Consider the following 21,101-nt stretch of genomic DNA (forward strand, 5'->3'; position numbering starts at 1 on the left):
GGATCTTTTTCACAAAAGGGAATTGGTGTTTCCTGGCCAGGCCCCATCCTAACCCCTTGGCTTCCAAAGCCGGGAGAAGAGACTGAGTTAGGGCCCTGGGGGCTTCGAGACAAGGGGGATGGAAAGTGCTGTTGGCGGGTGTGACGTTATTGACATGAACTGTGACCGAAGAGATCATTGTTGCAACCAAGGTCATATAGTGGCACCAAATCTTGTACAAAGGAGGTCCCCTAAGGTGTCTATGACAAGGTTATGATGTGCTGGTTATGATTATGCATGTATCATTTTTGTATTTAAAGTTATAAGTATTGGCTCTATACTGTCTGTATTTCAAACTTGTGCTATGTTTCTGAGTGACATCCCAGACAAGTTGGCATCAGCACTGCCTAGCCAACTTGATGGCCCACTAAGGACCATCAGCGGTACAATCGACCCATTGAGAGAAGTCATAAACACCTTGTGACTCAGCAAGGCATGCAGGGACATGCCTATGCACAGAACGCTAAGGTTTTTCCATGCCATGTGCTGGGTGGCTTGTATTTGGAACAAAGGAAGCACAAGCCATGTGGCAAAAGGACTATAAAAGGCAGCTGCAGCTCCTCCATCTTGTCGTCAATCCTGCTTCTTACCTCTGGAGGAACTTTGCTATACTGAAGCTCTGCAGGAAGGACTGAATGACCCATCCCAGCTGTGGATGTTCTCCAGGGACTTGATTTGAACCTGCAGTTTATTCTATCACTGCTACAAGCCTGAACCAAGAACTCTGCCATTACTGTATGGAATTGATTCCATTTCACCAATTCTAGCTCTCATCTGTATTTCTCTTTTTATGAATAAACCTTTAGATTTTAGATTCTAAAGGATTGGCAACAGCGTGATTTGTGGGTAAGATCCGACTTGTATATTGACCTGGGTCTGGGACTTGGTCCTTTGGGATCGGGAGAGCCATTTTTCTTTTTCTGCGGTATTGGTTTTCATAACTATTCATCCCCATAAGGAGTGGTGCTGGCGGTGATACAAGGGAACTGGGGTATCTGAGGGAATTGCTTGTATCACTTTGGTTAGCCAGTGGGGTAAAACCGAAGTCCTCTCTGTTTGGCTGGTTTGGTGTGCCTTAGTAATAAAGGACACCCAGCTTTGGGCTGTGACTGCCCTGCTCTAAGCAATTTGTCCTGAACTGCTACTCTCAGTTGTGTCCTGCCAAAGGCAGCATCATTACAGCGGGGGGGGTGGGGCCGGGCCTTAAAGAGGAACATGCTGTTTCACAGATTCATAGGCCTTAAAGGTCAGTAGGGCCCATTCAGGGCATCCAGTCTGAACTTCTGCAGACGATGCCCGGGAGCATCTCCCAGTGATCCTTGGGCTAGCCAAGAACTCAGGGTTGAGCCAGAGAGGGGCTTTCAGAGATACAATCCAGCCTGGATTTACAGACACCAAGTGATGGAGAACCCAGTACCCCGTCCCATCCCATCCCATCCCATCCCATCCCATCCCTGGGTCTGATTTTCCATTGCTTAACTCCCCTCCCTGTTAAGAATTTGCACTTTCTTTCTAGCCCGGATTTATCTAGATTCCACACCCTGCTATGGGCTCGCCTTCTGCCTTTCTGCCTCCTGCTAGCACGAGGAGCCTCTGCTGGCTTATCCAAGAGGAGATTAAGAGGCAGCTGGTTCATGCCCTATAAGTACCGATTTGTACAACCCTTAGAAGACGCAAGAGCTCGTGTGTACCACACTTTGGCATACACTGCTTTGTATCAACGTCTTGGGCTAGACCTTCAGCTGGCGTGCACCCACTTACTCCAAAGGAGCTAATTCACTCCAGCTGGGGACCTGGCCCTTTGAATTAAGGACTACACCAAAGAATGGACCGTGACATGTCTCTGATCTAAATTGGAGCAGGCCTGGGAGATCCCTGTGGAGGAGGTGCTGTGATACAGCTCTCCAGAGCTATGTTTTGGTAGGGTCTGCTTGGTTTCCATTGCTTGTGCATATTTTATATGTTTTCTGTGAACTTACATAATGGCTTTCAGCTCAGTGAAGCCTGAAAAGAAGAAATGGAAGGTCATGGCACAAGAGAAGGCTCAAACCAAATGTAAAATTGTGGAACTGTTAACTATGGTTTGTAAGTAACCTGTCCTTTAAATCAGCTTCTCTATCCAATGACTGGAAGACAGCTAATGTAATGCCAATATTTAAAAAGGGCTCTAGAGGTGATTCCGGCAATTACAGACTAACGTCAGTACCAGACAAATTAGTTGAAACAATAGGAAAGAATAAAATTGACAGACACATAGAAGAACATAAATTGTTGGGCAAAAGTCAACATGGTTTCTGTAAAGGGAGATCATGTCTTACTAATCTATTAGAGTTCTTGGAAGGGGTCAACAAACATGTGGACAAGGGTGATCCAGTGGACATAGTGACCTTAGATTTCCAGAAAGCCTTTGACAAGGTCCCTCACCAAAGACTCTTACGAAAATTAAGTTGTCTTGGGATAAGAGGGAAGATCCTTTCATGGACTGAGAACTGGTTAAAAGACAGGGAACAAAAGGTAGGAATAAATGGTAAATTTTCAGAATGGAGAGGGGTAACTAGTGGTGTTCCCCAAGGGTCAGTCCTAGGACCAATCCAATTCAACTTATTCATAAATGATCTGGAGAAAGGGGTAAACAGTGAGGGGGCAAAGTCTGCAGGCGATACTAAACTGCTCAAGATAGTTAAGACCAAAGCAGACTGTGAAGAACTTCAAAAAGATCTCACCAAACTAAGTGATTGGGCAACAAAATGGCAAATGAAATTTAATGTGGATAAATGTAAAGTAATGCACATGGGAAAAAATAACCCCAACTATACATACAATATGATGGGGGCTAATTTAGCTACAACAAATCAGGAAAGAGATCTTGGAGTCATCGTGGGTAGTTCTCTGAAGACGTCCACGCAGTGTGCAGTGGCAGTCAATAAAGCGAACAGGACGTTAGGAATCATTAAGAAAGGGATAGAGAATAAGACGGAGAATATCTTATTGCCCCCTTATATAAATCCATGGTACGCCCACATCTTGAATACTGCGTACAGATGTGGTCTCCTCATCTCAAAAAAGATACACTGGCATTAGAAAAGGTTCAGAGAAGGGCAACTAAAATGATTAGGGGTTTGGATCAGGTCCCGTATGAGGAGAGATTAAAGAGGCTAGGACTTTTCAGCTTGGAAAAGAGGAGACTAAGGGGGGTTATGATAGAGGTATATAAAATCATGAGTGGTGTGGAGAAAGTGAATAAGGAAAAGTTATTTACTTGTTCCCATTATATAAGAACTAGGGGCCACCAAATGAAATTAATGGGCAGCAGGCTTAACACAAGAAAAGGAAGTTCTTCATACAGTGCACAATCAGCCTGTGGAACTCCTTGCCTGAGGAGGTTGTGAAGGCCAGGACTATAACAGGGTTTAAAAGAGAACTGGATAAATTCATGGAGGTTAAGTCCATTAATGGCTATTAGCCAGGATGGGTAAGGAATGGTGTCTCTAGCCTCTGATTGTCAGAGGGTGGAGATGGATGGCAGGAGAAAGATCACTTGATCATTACCTCTGGGGCATCTGGCATTGGCCACTGTCGGCAAACAGGATACTGGGCTGGATGGACCTTTGGTCTGACCCAGTATGGCCGTTCTTATGTAAGGGCTCCGAGCTCACCTTGCCAACCCGTTTCCCTTCCACCGCCAGAACCTTCATCTTGGAGAAGTAGTGGTAAAACGCCACCACATAGGTGATGATGGATTTCTCATCGGGGTTCTCCGTGAAGACATCTGCACAGCAGAGAAGGCGAGAAAGCAGTGAAGGACTCTGGGACAAAAATGCTGGCTTGAAATTGTGAGCAGTAGCCTTGTGATGCACCGATACCGAGCCCTAACACTAAACCGTCATCCCCAGTCGTGTGTGCCTGAGCATCCCGCTGGGATGGAGTCACCCACACGCGATGGCAGATGCAAAGTGAGTTAAAACAACCCTGAGAACATTCCATGGCACAGCATCTGAAAGCGGCCCATTTTCAAAAGCAAAACCTCTCTCGAAAACACCGCTGCAAGATCTCCTTTCCCTGAAACCCAGGGTTGTGGTAAACGTGAAATTCCTGCCATTGTTCTGATAAAAGATTTCACCAAAAGTGATCCTTTCTGGGAAGCCCATTGACTTCGTCTTGGGTTTACACTTGTTCTAAAAAGGCCAAGCGGGAAACTTACAGCGCACCGGCAGGCTGCAGCTTTTAAAAGAAGCACTCATGCGCCCTGTGCAGAACATTCATACAAAGATTACAAACTAACAATGGCACCCGGCTCTTGTCTACCACGTGTCCTCTGTAGAGCCCAAAGCGCCTTCCAAAGGCAGGCAGAGCATCAGCCCCATTTTTTTACAAATGGGGAAACCGAGGCACAGCGGGGCCATGACTTGCCCCAGGTCACCCACCAGTCCCAGGAATAGAACCCAACGACCCAGTCCAGTGTTCTACCCACTAGGCCACACTTCCTCCCTAGCATCACAGGACCTTGCAGATGGGGGACGGTGCACTTGACACATAACTAAGGCATTGTTTCATTTTTAAGGTGGCCTTTAATATTTGGCGCTAAGCTGTGCCATGCAGCTCCGACCCTGTGCGAGGGCAGGGTGAGACAGAGTCGAGTGCATTGCAGTAACCTCGGGGGGCGGGAGGGGGTGTACATGGGAGCCAGGGGGCCCTTACCTTCCGGGTCGAGGAGCTGGGTGATGCCCAGCTGCCGCTCTGCCACGCTGAAGGCATGCTCCAAGTTGTGCCGGGCGTTCGAATGCTCCAGGTTCTTAAAGTCGATCAAGTCGGACCTGATAGTGCAGAGGAACTTTAAGGTCTGCACTAGGTGAGCGGAATGAAACGACGTGTGGCAAGGCACTTTCAAAGCTGACAGCCTGGCAGCTCTCTGGGTCCTTCTCCAGCCCCCAGCAGTGCAGTATCTGGGCGCCTCACAGTCCCTAACACATCTCCTCGGCAGCAGGGCAGGGCTATTATCCCCACGGGGCAGAAGGGAAACTGAGGCACGGGGCCTAAGTGACTTGCTCGAGGTCACCCAGCAAATGTGGGGCAAAGCAGGGAACTGAATCCAGGTCTCTCAAGTCCCAGTGCAGTGCACAAACCACTGGGCCATCCTAGCCCCGGAGCCCACCCTAATGACGGGGAAAGGGGTTGGTGAGAGGAGAGCAGCTAGCTAGGGTGGTGATGGGGCTCTTACCTGTGCTTGTGGATCAGGGCATTGAAGGCCAGGCCGTCCTTCCAGCTGGAGGTGAAGTTGGTCACATTAACGTGGGGATAGCTGCATGACAAAGAGGAAACACGGCGTCACCCTCCAGCCCAAGCACTGAGCTGGGTGTGGCTACTAAAAGGCAGGTCTAGATGGGTGTTTGGCCTTCCCCCCTGTGCTGTATGGACGCAGGCTGTGGGAAGCAGGGCCAGAGTGCTGTCTCAGATACGTGCATGGAAATGCAGAAGAACCTACCAAAAGCAAAGGGGAGCCAGGAGCCTGAATCCCAGAGGGGGCCACGTGGGAGATCCCAGCCTTACCATGTTTTTCAGCACTAGACCCAGATACCATGTACTTCTTACGCTGCCAGGAACTTCTTGCAAGGCCAGACGCGCCTAGCAAGCCAGAGGGCCACTAGACCATTCGAGAGATGTATACCCCCCCTGCTGGTGCCAATGGGATTCGTGTGCCCATTAGATTATAGGAACTCCAGATGCTGCTCTGATTCAGCAGCCTGGACTGGAAAATGCTGGATCCCGTAAGCCAGACTCGTGTGGCCGGTCTGCTTCTGTTGATGCTGGGATGGGGACGTTTGTTAGCTCCTAGCATTAGCTGGCTCGTACCCCGCGGTCTTCATCTGACACCAGAGCAGCAGCGCTTCCTTGGCAGAGCGCGTCTCGCGGCCTTCCGGAGTCTGCACGATGATGTCTTCGATCTGAGTGAAGAACAAAAAGCATTCCAGAATGAACCCGAGCCTACCGCCGGGATACGGCACAGGGGCTTCCCCCAAGGCAGGAGCTGTCTAGCCGTCTTAGGTTCATATGTGCCCAGCTACTCGGGAGGTCCTGGGATTTGAAATCGCCAGGAAAGGCTGGCAGAGGCAGAAGACTTTTGTGTCCTGAGCACCCCAGGGCTGGGAAGCCAGCTCTCCCTTCTGCCCAGCACCCGTTACAGGCAGGACTTTCTGTCTGCCTCCCGCCCACACTCCCTGCTCCTCAAGGGCTCTACCAGGGCTCTGCCCCGGGAGCAGCTCAGCAAGCAGACGGCGACTCAGCCTGGCCCCCTGCGCCAGCCCCACACCAGGTGCAGTGTACACCCCTGCTGTGCCGGCCCGGGGGCAGCCCTGGGCAGCAATTTCCTAACAAAACAATTGGAATTTTTTGTCAAAAAAATGCTGATCCAGCAAAACTGAACCATCTTGCAGGGACGGGCTGGAGGGAGGCGACGAATTTCTCAACTCAAAAACACATTTAAGAAAAGAAAAACAAATTGGGAAACAGCTTGGGTCCCATTTCGACATTTGAGAGGTTTCGGATTTGTGGCTCGAAAGGACGTTTTGTTTGGAAACTCAGAGCTAGTGACAGTGCACAAAACCTTTCTGTTTCACTGAAAACGGTCCAGATGGAACAAAACGTGTTGACGGTTTTGGTTCAGGGCCGTTTTTTGGCTTTTCGGTTTGTGAAAATTGTCAAAATTTGGACTCTTTGCCCCGATTTGGGATGGGAAAAATTCCTGAAATCTCAAAAGGTTTCACAGGATGGGAGACGAGGTTCCCTCCCAGCAGCGGCACCGGAACAGGGAAGGCCTGTCTCCCCCCTCCCCCCCACGCACTTTTTACCAGCCAAAAGGGCGAGCGGGGGAGGGGGGGGGGCACGATGAGTGAGTAGGAGGCAGGGCCTTGTGGGAAGGGGCAGAGCAAGGGCGGGGCCTCAGGGGGAAGGGGCGGGGCCTCAGGGGGACAGGGCAACACGAGGGTGGGGCCATGTTTCAGGTGCCAGTGGCCCCCCCACTTTTAGGAAGCTTCCACAGCTCCTGCCTCCCAGCTGCCCTCCCTCCCACTCGTGTCCATCTACAAGGGACGGGCATGGGGAGGCAGTTCTGCGAAGGCCGCTTCCCTCTCTGAAACGGGGAGCTGGCACAAGGGAGTAAACGGGTGCCTAGCGCCCCTCATTCTGTGCCCCCGGCTCCCTGCACACAGCACAGCCTGGCCGCCAAAAGCTATAGCCGGGGATGTGCCCATGGCCCTGCTCTCCAGCTGGGCTCAGAGCCAGGCCTACCTGGAAGCGGAGGATGATGGTCCAGATGAGGCCCAGCACCAGTCGGTGGTTGCCGTCCACAATGTCGTGGGAGCCCATGTTCTCCAGGTGCACGTGCTTCTCCTTGAGGAACTGCAGCGCCTTGTCCACGTTCTCCAGGCAGTGGATGCGCATCCGCCCCTTGGTGGGCTTGGGCTGGGGGACGACAGATGATGAGCCAGTCACCCAGGGCGCACGCAGCCACCAGGCCTGGTGCAACAGTGCCCCCCAGTCGGCTGGAGCGGGCAGACGCCAGTGTGATACAGAGCCTAGAAACTAACCTGGGTGGGCAGAGGAAACAGGCTGGCGCAGCCCTCCCTGCTCCGTTCCCGTCAGAACTCACCCTTCCCAGGTGGCTTAGAGAATGTATTGCACCCACGCATCACTGCTGGCCTCGGTCACCCCCTTCCCTGCAGCCTGGAGCCCTCCCCTGCCGTCCTTGTATGCACCTCAGACTTTGAACAAAGGGATTCAGCCCAGATCTATAGGGGCTTCTGCCTATGGACAGTGGGCCTGATCCTGGGCTGAGGAGATGCGGCCAGCCACACTGCTGGTGCAAAGCAACACCCGCCCCAGTCCTGAGGGAGGATCCTGGATGGGGCAGAGCACTCACCTCAACCCCCCCGCCAGCTCAGATGGTGACGTATGGGAGGGGCCTGCGCCTGGACTCCTCTGCCCTCTGGCTATTCCCACCAGGGACAAATACTGGCGGCCGGAGTTGGCTCAAGCAGCCTTTGGGGCCAACCCAGCATGGAGCCACATGTGGGGCCGTGCAAGAGGCCATTCCGCCACCTTCCTCCGTAGCTGCAGCAGGGACTCTGGCCCAGAGAGTTTAAAGCAGCAAGCCCGGCGCTGGAAGCTGCAGCGGGGCCAGGGCTGGGCACACACAGCCCAGGAGAGAATGTTTTCCAGGGCACGTTCACACGCACTGACCACCTGCACTCCTGCTCGTCACTCCTTGGCCGCTCTGCTCAGGCTGCTCGCAAGGGGCCAGCTTGAGGGTGGCTTTTGTGGGGCAGGCATTTGTCCATGGATCCCGGGCGGAGAATCCTCCCCACCCATCTCTCAGAGGCCATGGAACGCTCCTCCACTGACAGATGGAGCCGCTGGTCATTTCCACCCAGGCCTAGATTCCCACAGACAGGGACTCCCATGATGCACTGCCTCCCCACCCCAAAACGGGAGACGAAGGTGCATCCTCGGGATGAAGTCCCACCGCGGAGCCTGGAACATAGGAGAGAAGGGGAGTGTGGGGCACCTGGACTACAACTCCCACATGGCACTGCGGCGGTGTTTCCAAATCCAAATATTTCTGCTTGTGGTTTTCCACCGAGATGTCGAAGTTCTCTGCAGCAAAGCAAAGCATTTCCAGACCGGCTCTGCTGCGCCCTCTGAGACAGCCACCTTTCAACACTGCCTCTTTCGACAACAGAGGAAAGGCTCGGCACAGTAGGTGTGACCTGTGTCACAAGGCCCAGCAGAGGGGAAGAAGGAACGGAACTCACCAGGGGCTCTCCCGAAAGCACTTCCAAGAGCTTGATCAGCATCCGCCCGTCTCGGAGGTCCATGTACAGATCGGAAATGCGGCAGGTCATGCGAGCGAGGTGTGAGTTCACCCACTTGGTGAAGGTTTTCTTCTGCACGGCTTCCCGCTCATCTGCAATGGGAGAAAGGCCCACCGCCCCACTGCAGAGTCCCGCACCAGCACCCCAGAACAGGGAGCAGAGAAACAACTGCCCCGAGCCCCGCGGACCTGGGCCCTGGGTCAGGCATGCATTCCCATTCAGGAGAGCACATAGGCATGCGCTTAGCTTGAAGAACATGCTCAAAACCTATGCATGAAGCTTGTGCTTCAATGCTTCCCTGAACTGGGGCCATGATACACCACACTTCATAGATTCCTACATTCCAAGGCCAGAAGGGACCATTGTGATAATCTCATCGGACCTCCTGGATAACACAGGCCAGAGACCTGCCCTCAAATAATCCCTAGAGCAGAACTTTTAACAAAACATCCAGTCTTGATTTAAACATTGCCAGTAACGGAGAATCCACCACAACCCTGGATAAATTGTTCCAGTAAATTACCCTCACTGTTAAACATTTACCTTATTTCCAGACTGAATTTGTCTCGTTTCAACTTCCAGCCACTGAATCATGTTAGGCCTTTGTTTGGTAAATTGAAGAGCCCATTACCACATTTCTGTTCCTCGTTTAGTTACTTACAGGCAGCGATCAAGTAACCGCTTAACCTTAGCAAGGAAATTTTTGATTTTTCTGTAGAAATTCAAATACCAAAAAATGCTGGCTAAAAACCAAAACATTCCAATTTTGTAAATGCAGCATGCTGCTTCCCAGGAGCAGTTGTTCAGGTACTCTATCGTCCAGGCTACCTGCTCAGACTACATCTCCCAAGATGCACGCTGGTCCCCCCTCATGGAGAAGGAAAGTGATGCATCATGGGAGTCCCTGGCCATGGTGCATTATGGGAGATGTAGTCCAGCTGGGAGCCCAGCCCACAGAAGAGAATGGGGACATGAGGCACCCGAACTACAAATCCTACAAGGCACCGTTGCAACATTTCTGCATTAAAATATCTCAGGTTTTCAGCATTCAGTTTTTTGATGAAAAATGAACACTCTCCTTAGAAAGTAGAACTTTTTGCAAAAAAAACCACTTTAGTCCAAAACACAACTTTCCATGAAAAAAGCAAAAAGAAAAGGAGGACTTGTGGCACCTTAGCGACTAACAAATTTATTTGAGCATAAGCTTTCGTGAGCTACAGCTCACTTCATCGGATGCATTTAGTGGAAAATACAGTGGGGAGATTTATATACACAGAGAACATGAACAAATGGGTGTTACCATACACACTGTAACAAGAGTGATCAGGTAAGGTGAGCTATTACCAGCAGGAGAGCGGGGGGCGGGGGGGAACCTTTTGTAGTGATAATCAAGGTGGGCCATTTCCAGCAGTTGACAAGAACGTCTGGGGAACAGTGGGGGGTGGGGGGGAAATAAACATGGGGAAATAGTTTTATTTTGTGTAATGACCCATCTACTCCCAGTCTCTATTCAAGCCTAAATTAACTGTATCCAGTTTGCAAATTAATTCCAATTCAGCAGTCTCTCCTTGGAGTCTGTTTTTGAAGTTTTTTTGTTGAAGAATTGCCACTTTTAGGTTTGTAATCAAGTGACCAAAGAGATTGAAGTGTTCTCCGACTGGTTTTTGAATGTTATAATTCTTGACGTCTGATTTGTGTCCATTTATTCTTTTACGTAGAGACTGCCCAGTTGACCAATGTACCTGGCAGAGGGGCATTGCTGGCACATGATGGAAAAATTCCCATCTGCTCCAGTGTTTGTAGAGTGCCTAATGCAATGGGACTGCAGTGCTGCCTGTGGCAATTCAAGTTATTATTAGTAATATTAAACACGGTTAAGAATTCCCCCCCCCCGGTGGGCCCAGCACCTGGTGCAGCGCAGGGCTGCTTCCTGCACTGGATATGGTTTCTCTGACGCTCTATCGAGGCTGCAGCTTAGCCAGCCAGAACCTCATGGCAAGCGTGTACCTGTGTCTCTACCCCCCTTCCTCTCCATGCATCCCGCTGTATTTGCACTGCGCCCAGCTCTGGGGTGTGCCAGGGAGCGCTTTCTGGCTACGGTGGGGAAGTGCATTTTGCCTTTGCAGCTGGCCGCGCTCTTTCCACCTTCAACAGTCTCATTGCTCCTTAGTGACAGCGATGGGCCGCAGCACAAAGCCAGGAGGGGGGAGTGAGTAATAACAGCACAGAAAGGCCGCTTTCTTTTCCCTTCCATTACTATTTTGATTAGCGCAGGGCTCGAGGTGGCCTCGGGGACCAAGCCTCCACTCCACTGGCTGCTGCACCAACAGACTGAAAGACACGCGGGCAGCTGGCCTTGCTGGCGGGCTCACTCCATCCTTTCCTGCTAAGAAAATGCTGTTGGGGGAGGGGTTTTCCCCTCCTCCAGTTGGCCCCACACATTAAAACGAAAGTGCCAGCAGGGCCCAGGGCCGCGGTGACCAACGCCACACGCACAGAGGGCATCTCTGCGGCGGGAAACAGAGTTACACGGAGTTTCCGGGGAAAACGCTACACGCTACACGCAGATGCTGTGCCAGGGTGGCTGGTTCCTTCATGGGCCAGGGGGCCTAGGGGCACCCAGCCCTGTGCAGTTAGCCCTGTGCAGTTAGCCCTGCCCCACCCCTCCTGCCTTGGGGTGGCACTTACAAGGAGCTCCTGTGGGAGCCAGTACTGGTCCAGCTGGGAGTGCTGGGCCGGACAGCGGCAGCTGGGCTGAGCTAACAGCTGCAGGCAGTAAAGAAACGGTGGGACCTGGACTGCAACTTGGAGCTCCTGACTCAAGAAAAGAGACACTGAGCTGGGGTTGGGCCCTGGAGGGCCAGTGTGTGTGAGGCCTAACTAGAACACTCCCCTCCTGGGGTGCAGTTTCATTATCATGCATGTGATGTGGCGTTCTCCCCTAAGCAAATGGGGAAACTGAGGCAGGGCACTGCAAAGCCGGAATGGGGTGCGTGGGAGGGGGGCGCCCTGTTACAGGCTGCTTCTCCTGAGCTACAGCGGCAGACGGGAGCCTGGTATATAGGAAGAACAAAATTAAACTATTTTATATATTTTATATATTATTTTATATAATAATTCATCAGTTTAAAGAATTTCCACCATGAATGGGTGTGAAGGCAGGGGGTGGGGGGTAGGAGGGTAGTGGGAGCCCTGAGCTGGGAAAAGCGTCATGGAAGTGGTTCTCTTCAGCCACCATCAAGACTTCAGGGTGTCAGGCTCCCTCCAGGCTGGGCCAGGAAACCAGCGCACTGGTCATTTCCCACATGTGAATTGCAGTTGGATGCAGGCGGCTCCTGACGCACCTTGTCTAATTGCTCTGCAGAGGGAGACGTGTTGTGTTGGATACTCCCCTCCACAGGCTTTGCGCCGCTTGCGTGAGCCTGGCAGGGGGCTGCTGCGTGGTGACGAGGTGGCAGACAGGCACTCCGCCACACCAATTCTCCACACGCGCAGAGCCCCCTACAGGCATCCTGCCAGTGGCGTAGCTTAGAGCACCCCCTTAGCTGCTCTAAACTCTGGGGCCGGGCAGCGCAGGAGCAGAGCGCTATGGCTGACTGCCTGATGACTCTCCGCCCTCCTCTGAGCCCTGGAAGAGTGGACAATTCCCTGCACAGAAAGGAGGCCTTAGATTTGGGATGCAGTTTGTCGTCAAGGCTCTGCATCTCTCCCTGAGACAGCAACAGCAGGGTGCAAAGGGATTCCAGGAGACACAGATGCCTGACCCGGGCTCCTAGTAGCTGAGGGAGGGGAGAAATGCTTTTCTGAGACTCTGTTTATAAATGTACAGTGAACACCATTCTTGGCTCTGTTGCTGGCCTGCTGGGTAACCTTGGGCAAGTCCCTTGCCTGCTTTGTGCCTCAGTTTCACCATTTGAGAAAGAGGGATAATGATCCCAACCTCCTTTGTCAGGTGCTTTGAGATCTACTGATGAGACGTGCTAGATAAAGGCTAGGTTCGTTATTAACGAGGCCCCCTGCAAGTCTCTGCATTGTTCGCCCAGTGGAGGTGCCCTGGACAGCTCAGCCAAGGTGCCCAGGGAAAGCCGAAGGTCACAACAAAGGGCAGACAGCATTTTTCCATTGCGGCTGGTTTTCAACAGACGCCTGGGATCTTTGACTGAACGGTTTCCGAAAAGCGTCAGCTCCCTGCCGAAAATGGCCAGGGTTTGTCCAGAAAACAGAAGCACCAAAATCAAAATGATTTGGGCCCAGAATTTGGGGGTTTCTGATGAAAGGTTGAAATTTTCAGTGGAGAGGGAAAAAAGGAACAAAAACTTTGTCGTTTCTCACCAGCTTTACCCCCGACTCCCATTCCCTGCCAGGTCTGCCGGGCAGGCACCAGGCAGGGAGGGGTTCAATGGCTGGAGGGCAAAGGCAGCTAGGAGGAAGAAGTAAAGAGTGGCTGAGGGGTGGGGGAAATATTGGGAAATATTGGGAGGGGGACCTAGCTGTGTCCACAGGGGAGAGGAGGGGAGGGCTGGGCCGAGTCTTCATCTGGAAGATATAAAGGCCCAGAAAGGACAGAAGAACCTTGTAGGGTTTTGGCTTGTCTGGTGGTCAGCCCCAGTCCCGACTGGCCAGCCCTGATCTGGGATCTTCTCCGAACAGTTCTGTGTCTATCTGGCCATGTGTCTGAGTTCACAGGCGCTGACTTATATTTTTGCCGGTGAGTTCTCCACCCCTGCTCCACCCTGAGGCCCCGCCCTCTCAATCCTGTCTCCTGAAGCCCCGCCCTCGCTCCGCATCTGTCCACCCCGCTCCGCCCCCTTCCCTCCAAGAGCCTCCCGCCACCTGCCAAACAGCTGATTGGTGGGGCTGCTGAACAGCTGTGGCTGGTGGGTGCCGAGCACCCACTTTTTTTTTTGCAGCACCCACAGAGTTGGCGCCTATGTCTGTGTTACTCCTCAGCCCCAGAGACCCAGGCAGATTCTTTGAGCCTTACAGACAGCTACATGCCACCCCAGTAAGTTTCCAGCACCCTTAGGGCAGAGTTTAGTTCAAACAGCCAGTGACTGACCATCCAACCCCAGGGGTGGCATGTGCTCCACTTATTGAAGAGCTCCTAGACCAGGGCTGGCCTTACCATGAGGCGAGCTGAGGCAGCCACCTCAGGTGCCAGACTGTTGGGGGGTGCCACTAGGACCCAGAGTTTCAAAGTTTTGGCCCAAGCTAGGGGGCATGGGGGCGTCATTGGAGCTCTCCGCCTCAGGTGCCAAAATGTTGTGGGCCGGCCCTGTCCCAGGCCCCCAGAGTTCTTCTACCCAAGGGAAACCCTGACTGTCCCCTGTGCTGGGCTCAGGGGATCTGTTCTACTGCACCCCGCCCAGACCCCGTCCGCTGCGTTATTGGGGACCCGACTCAGCAAAGCATCCTCTCGCCAGCAAATCACGTGCTTAGTTTTTCAGTCAATGGGACTACTCAAAGTTAAGCCCGTGCATAAGTGTTTTCCTGAATCAGGGCCTCCGAAGGTTCAGCAAAGAAGAGGCCCAGAAGGGCTCCATCCAAGAGGTGCTGTGCCCCCGAGGGGAGACGGTGCTACCCAGCGCCCTGAGGAGTTAAGCATGGTACCTGCCAGAGCTTTGATGCGGGATCTCTCGAAGAGCCTTGCAGAGCTGTTATCATTGTCCAGCTCATCGTCCGAGGCTTCCCAGCGCGCGTTGATCCGGCTGTACTGCTGCTGAATCTCCAAGTGATCATAGTCAGGGGTGGAGGTCATGTTCTGGGCCTGCCACAGCTGCTCTGGCTTCGGTTACGGGGAAAGGGCCCCTGCAGGAAAGCACATGGGAGCGTCAGCATCTCCCTGGGACACTGGGGGGAAACTGACGAGCCGCCTCCCACACACCGGGCTCATTCAGGGGAGACGCGCCGTGATGGCCCCGGCACCAGTTTCTGCCCCAAGCTCTGGCACTTCATGAAATATTGCAGCAGCCCCAGCAGTAGGACAGCCCGGCCGAGCTGAAGGCACTCGAGCCACCGTGCCCAGAAGGTGGAGACGTAAGTCACAAGAAGCCCCATCTGCTTGCGCCTACAGCTCTGCGGAGACTCACGCTGGGTCTTGCATCACGAGTCCTGCCAATAACCTGTCACTGAACTGAGTGAAAGTGACACAGCAGTGCCTGTCCAACTGGAGAAATGAGTGTTAGGAATATTATCTGGACACTAAGACCTTGATTCAGAAAAGCGCTTGAAAACATACTCGGGGTTGCCGATCCTCACTGTATATTTAGGCCACACCTTCAGGAATCCTGTGATAAGGCAAGAATTTCACCTTTAACTTTTTTTAAAGTATATTTCTAGCTCTCCTGGTTGCAGAGAAAAGCTGTAAAACATGACCTAAAGAATTACTTTTGGTTAAAATCTCCAGATTTTGTAAACCCGTCTCACACTATTCTAGGCCTGATTCGTGATTTTTGAAAGCTTCAGGTTGGCAACCCAGTTGCTTCACTTCAGATAAGTGCTTAAATTCCACTAATTTTAATAAGACAAGCATAGGTTTGATTTTAAGCCTGTGCTTAAATGCTCTCTTGAATCCGGGCCTACATCACCCTAGCAATACAGCTAAAGGAGTAGTGGTAAACACCGTGCCACCTTCGAAACACCACTGGCATTTGTACATCACTGTGTTATCCCAGCTGACCAGAAAGCCTGGCCTCAGGGAAATTCCAATATTGTTTTGTCCTGAATCAGGAGGAAAAGTTGACATATCAAAACAATGGAAAGTTCCAAAAAACGTTTGGTGTGAAATGTTTCGTGTCTGCACTTCGGATCAGCATATTTTGGCTTGGTTCTGTGAGAATCAGCACCCACTGAGCTGCCACAGTGCCTCATGGGAGATGTAGTCCAGCCAGGCCCATAGAGGAGAGTGAAGGCATGAGGCACCGAACTACAGCTCCCATGAGGCCACACAGGAGGTCAGGCAGACATAGATTAATGTCGAATTGACCCAAACTGAAACATTTTCTTTAGGTTTCCTTTTTCCCCAGTGGGAAAAAAAAATAAAAAATTTTAGGTAAAATTTGAAAAGATTCCCCCCCAAATTGGTAAAAATCCATAAAAATTTGGTAAAATTCCATACATTTTTTACGGAAAGTGCATTTCCCATGGAAAAAACATTTTGTGGAACATTCCCGACCAGGTTGGCAGCTCCCTCAGAAAGTCCCTGTGAAACAGAAAGAGAGTTACGGGAAACAGCTTTCATTTTTTACAGAAGCCAAGACAGTGCTGGTGTGACTGTCCCAGTCCTGCGCCCTCCCTGAAGCCTGGCTAGATACCTGCAGAATGGGCAGTTGTCCTACACCAAAAAGTCACTCAATCACTTGTTACCTTCCCTAACAAGCCTGCCCTGGCCAAAGGCATTTTGTTTGCAAAGACAAGGACTAATCTCTTTCTCTTGTAGGAAACCCAAAGGGGGAAGAGGCCAGGGAGAGGGGTCATCCCATAGCGAGCAACTGGCAGGGTGTCCCACCCCCAGGAGATCCAGGGATGCCCTTTGCTTTCCATGGAAGTGCAGCCTCCATGTCCACTGTTTAATAGCGTGCAGCAACGCTTCAAAGGAAGGGAGTAAAGACCAATCCCAGGTACAGTGGCTGCACCTAAAAACGAACCATCAAGCGCAAGGCCACCTCCCTGCCGGTGTCAGATGGTCACGCATGGGGCAGGACTGCCAGGTGGCAACGCACACTTTGACTCTCCAAAACACACTGCGGTGCCAGTGGAATGGAAGCAAAAATCGCACCATTTGGGTGGAGATTTTGAACGTGTCAAACTGGCTGCCACGTCTGGCCAGGCTAGATTTTGATTAACACTGGAAGACGGCCCAGTTCTCGCTGCCGACAAAACCCCAAGCCAGGAGCTGCAAAAACAAGCAGCCTAACTTTAGAGAGCAAGGGCTACTGTATCCACAGCCCCAAACTGGGCCCGGCAGCCCAGCGAGAGCTCTGGACAAGGATGCAGGAGGCCTGGATTCGAGTCCCCTATCTCTGCCACTGCCTTTCTGGGTGAGCCTGCGCAAGTCATTTCTCTACCTCCCCCTGCCTCAGTTTCCCCATCTACCCAGAGGAGATAATGATACTTGGTAAAGTGCTTTGAGAGCAAGTGAAGACAAGAGCTAGGTGAGAGTTGACGCAGGGTCTCCCATGTCCCTGAAGAGTTTCCCAACCACTGGGCTAGGTGGGGGTGGGATGAGATGCCACGCTGCCCCTGAGAAACCTTCCCCATCTGCTCTGTTCCTATGCAAAGGTCTCATTTCAACAAATCAGCATTTTCCAATGGAAAAAACACTTTGTTGAAAAAATCCTTCCTGGCTCCGCTCCCTGCCCGCCGTGTACGGGGACGCGCAAGGGCACAGAATGGGAGAGCTGCTACCCAAGGAGCAGTCTCTCTCCAGGGCACCCCGCCCAAGGAAAGCGCCTGGCATATGTCTATCATGGCCCCTTCGGGCAGACAGTGGACAGACTGACGGAGTTGGTTGGTCAAGCTCTGTCCATTAAAGACGGTGGAGTTGTGCCAGCAGAGAGCTCAGCCGGAGGGGTTTGAATGGGGAGTGCCTGCGAAGAGTCTATGTTTAATCTGCTAAGGAGGATTTGGTGTCTCATGCAGCTTGGAAAGAGCTCGTCTGGCGCTGGCTCATTGGGAGCGTGGCCAAGCCTCCGGGGGCACATCTGAGCTGCCGTCTCTGGTGTTACGGGAAAAGATGAATATATCAGCCTCCCAGACAGGAAGCCGCCAGGGACCACGGTTCCCACTATGTATGGATCCACTACCCCAGACCTCAGGGTCCCCTGGGTGCAATGCCCATTTCATAGCTGCTACCAGGCTCTGCCCTGCCTGTTTGCCCAGAGTCCCCTGTGTTGTTCTCTGGGGTTAGGCACGTCCGTGCTGCTGTTTTGTTTCCCCTCCAATGAGGAGATCCTGCCTGAGCTGTCCCAACTCTGCGCTCCCACCCCTGGCCAGAGCAGCCTGAGTGCTGTGGCAGGGGACACAGGTGGCTTGCTGAAGGATGTACACATGGAAAGGAGGCAGGGCTGATGGGGGATGCCCAGATGCTCGGGTTTTAGTACAGGCTGGGGCTGGCTTTTGATGGGCAACAGATGGCTCGGAACAGATGGCTTAGTGCCTTTGGGGCGCCTGTGGCCCCAACCTGCTGCCAGTTCCCTGGATGGCCAACCCCAGCAGAACGCTCTGGGGCAGTCCCCGCCAGGTTCCCCTGCTCACAGCACCCAGCTCAGGGCAGCCCATGCTCCTGTGCTAACTGGACGGCTCCCGGGACTGCGGGGGGAGAGGGCAGTTTCCACTGTTCAGACATGGGTCAGAAGAGGCCAAAGCTTGTTCGCGTCTAGCTGAATGGATTTTCCCCCTCCTGCCAGCTGCCATGGTGCCCACAGGCCTGGGGCAGCATCCGAGTCCCCATACACCTAGGAACCCCTTCAAATGCCCCTTCCCACCCACCCCTGCTTCTGCCTCTTCCCCTCACTCATCTTGCGCTGATTTAAGTTGTGGCATTTCCACTGCCAGCGATGCGCGGCAGGGAACACGTTGCGTGACTGCAAAGTGCCGCCGGACTTTACTGCACTGTATAGAAATACTTACTCCCAGTCAGTGGGCCCCTGGGGGACAGGTGCCACATCCAACTGAACCCCAGCCAGGGTTGATAACGGGCCTGACAAAGAACAACCACAACAGCTAGTCCATCACTGATGGCAGTGTTACGCCATGAAATCAGACCCTGCGCCAGGACGGGCCCGTTCAGCCTCGTCATCATGAGGAAAACGAAGCAGGGTCCTTTCCTTGTCACTAACCCCAGGGAAGTCCTAGTGTAGACACAGGCAGCTGGGAGTCTTCCCATGAGTTAGCAGATGGAGGTAAGACCCTGGGCTCTCCCATAGGCCCCCTGGGCTTGCTGTGGTGTGGGAAAGCTCAGATACCCCTCGCCTTTCGCTGGGTCTGCCCCTGGTGTCGATTACCTTGTGTTGGCGAACGTACCGTCGTTATTCCTAGGCAACGGCGAGGCAAGAAGAGGTTTGCCGGTACAGCTGTATGGGGGGGTTCTACCGGCAAACCCACCCGGGCACAGCTTACCCTGGGAAAAGGGGGAGCGCGCCGGAGTAGTTCCTACCAGTTCCCTGAGCCAAATAAGTGCACCCGCAAAAGCACTTTTCTGTCAGTGTAACTGTCTGCATCAGGGCTTTAGCCCTGCATGGAATCCCCCAGGACCGACACTGCTATGCCAGTGTGACAGAGACTCCGGCACATGTCCTGTCCCGGCGGTTCCTTGCCCAATGGTTTTCACCATAAATCGAGGCTAACGGAGGGTTCACTGAGCTGAGGAAGAGCCGGGCTGAAACGGAGCGGAAGGATCTCGCGGGGGGACGAGAGTTGGCTAAGCAGGTCTGGATTTAAGGGGCTTTCTGAGGTTCAGCCTATCACTAGTTACGAGGCAAACCGCCGTGGCCTATAGATCTGTTTTCTATGCGGGACCATTCCCTGGCCCCACCCACCTGCCCCATGTGCAGCCATTGATAGCAACAGGGCTTGAGTGGCTGCTTTAGAATAGACATTTAGCTGGTGTAACACACACAATGCACAATACTATTAATTATTAGCATTACAATAGCACCTAGGGGCCCCAAGGCAGATCAGGGCCCTGTTGTAGCAGGTGCTGCCCAGACACACAGGGAGAGACAGGCCCTGCCCCAGCTGAGATCCAGGCCCCCTTGTGCTGAGCGCTGCCCAGACACACAGGGAGAGACAGGCCCTGCTTCAGCTGAGATCAGGGCCCCATGGGGCCAGGCGCTGCCCAGACACACAGCAAGGGAGAGGCCCTGCCCCAGGTGAGATTACATAGACACACAGTGAGAGACAGGCCCTGCCCCAGCTGAGATCAGGGCCCCGTGGTGCAGGGCGCTGCACAGACACACAGGGAGAGACAGGCCCTGCCCCAGCTGAGATCAGAGCCCCGTGGTGCAGGGCGCTGCCCAGACACACAGCAAGGGAGAGGCCCTGCCCCAGGTGAGATTACATAGACACACAGGGAGAGACAGGCCCTGCCCCAGCTGAGATCAGGGCCCCATGGGGCCAGGTGCTGCCCAGACACACAGCAAGAGACAGTCTCTGCTCTGAAGAGTTTGCAGTCTAAATACACAGGGAAAGGAAACGTCTAAGTCACAGAGCAGATCGGTGGCACAGCCAGGAACCATACCTAGGTCCCCAGACTCCCAGCCCAGGGGCCTGCCGATGAGAACACTGACTCACTGACTGCACTGTGGGACGTTCCATTTCCTTAACCCCATGCAGCTGGGCTCCCCCATGGGCCCAGACCTGCACTGCTGTAAGCATGGCCGGATCCCAATAGACATGCAGCGAAGTTTTAATGGACGCTTCCCTGTGATGGGGTTTCTTTTGGGAAGGAAGCACACCCGCCTGGCTCACTGGGCAAATCCCTCCTTCCTGGGAGCAGCAGCCTTACCTCCTTTCCAGGAGGTGTTTGCCTCTCCCATGCTGGCCTGGCTGCCGGCTGCAACGCGAGGGAATGCAGAGACAGCACACAGCTGACCCCGGTGCGCGGCATGGTGCCACGATCTCGCTCCCGTTCCATGTGAGGCATAGGGGAAGGGAAGGATGAGCGGGCCCTCTTATGCAGAACGCCTGTGGGGCGTGCTTCGTGAAAGCCACCTGCTCTAGCTCCCTGATCTGCATTCCCGATACCTTCCCCCCGCCCGCTCGGAAGGGCCCTAAGAGCTTGTCTGCACTTCAGTTTGTTGTGGGTCAACCTGAGGTGTTTTGTGTTAAAGTGCTCTGCGCCCACAAACAAAATATCTCCTTGCCGCTCCCCTGCCCAGATGATGGTCTGAAACCAGAGCAACCATGGGAATTATATACATGCATCTGAAGAAGTGGGTATTCACCCACGAAAGTTTATGCTCCAATACGTCTGTTAGTCTGTAAGGTGCCACAGGACTCTTTGTCGCTTTCATGGGAATTATAGAGGCTGATCCTGAGTCTCCATAATTCCATGACCTTCTGGTAGGAACGTATCCCACAATGCACAGCACAAACAGTCCCCGAATGCATACAGACCAGCCGCTGAGCAATGCATCATGGGATGTCTGCTTAGTGCTCATTCTGAAAGAGGGGAGGCAGCATGAAACTTGATGG

At 53.0% G+C, this 21,101-nt stretch overlaps 1 protein-coding gene across 1 annotated transcript in view; it reads right to left on the reverse strand.

Annotated features, from left to right (window-relative positions):
- The window catches only part of SPTB (spectrin beta, erythrocytic), a 135,139-nt gene that overhangs the window by 71,041 nt on the left and 42,997 nt on the right, over window positions 1-21,101 (reverse strand). Inside the window, exons 2-8 of the mRNA XM_084632316.1 lie at window positions 14,517-14,714; window positions 8,847-8,998; window positions 7,324-7,497; window positions 5,890-5,981; window positions 5,258-5,338; window positions 4,738-4,853; window positions 3,696-3,808 (exon numbers count right to left, since the gene is read on the reverse strand). Of these exons, the coding sequence (XP_084488442.1) occupies window positions 3,696-3,808; window positions 4,738-4,853; window positions 5,258-5,338; window positions 5,890-5,981; window positions 7,324-7,497; window positions 8,847-8,998; window positions 14,517-14,664 (876 nt within the window). The 5' untranslated portion in view covers window positions 14,665-14,714. The remainder of the gene's footprint in view (window positions 1-3,695; window positions 3,809-4,737; window positions 4,854-5,257; window positions 5,339-5,889; window positions 5,982-7,323; window positions 7,498-8,846; window positions 8,999-14,516; window positions 14,715-21,101) is intronic.

Source organism: Lepidochelys olivacea, assembly GCF_965140295.1.
Source record: "Lepidochelys olivacea isolate rLepOli2 genome assembly, chromosome: 6".
Lineage (NCBI taxonomy): Eukaryota > Metazoa > Chordata > Testudines > Cheloniidae > Lepidochelys > Lepidochelys olivacea.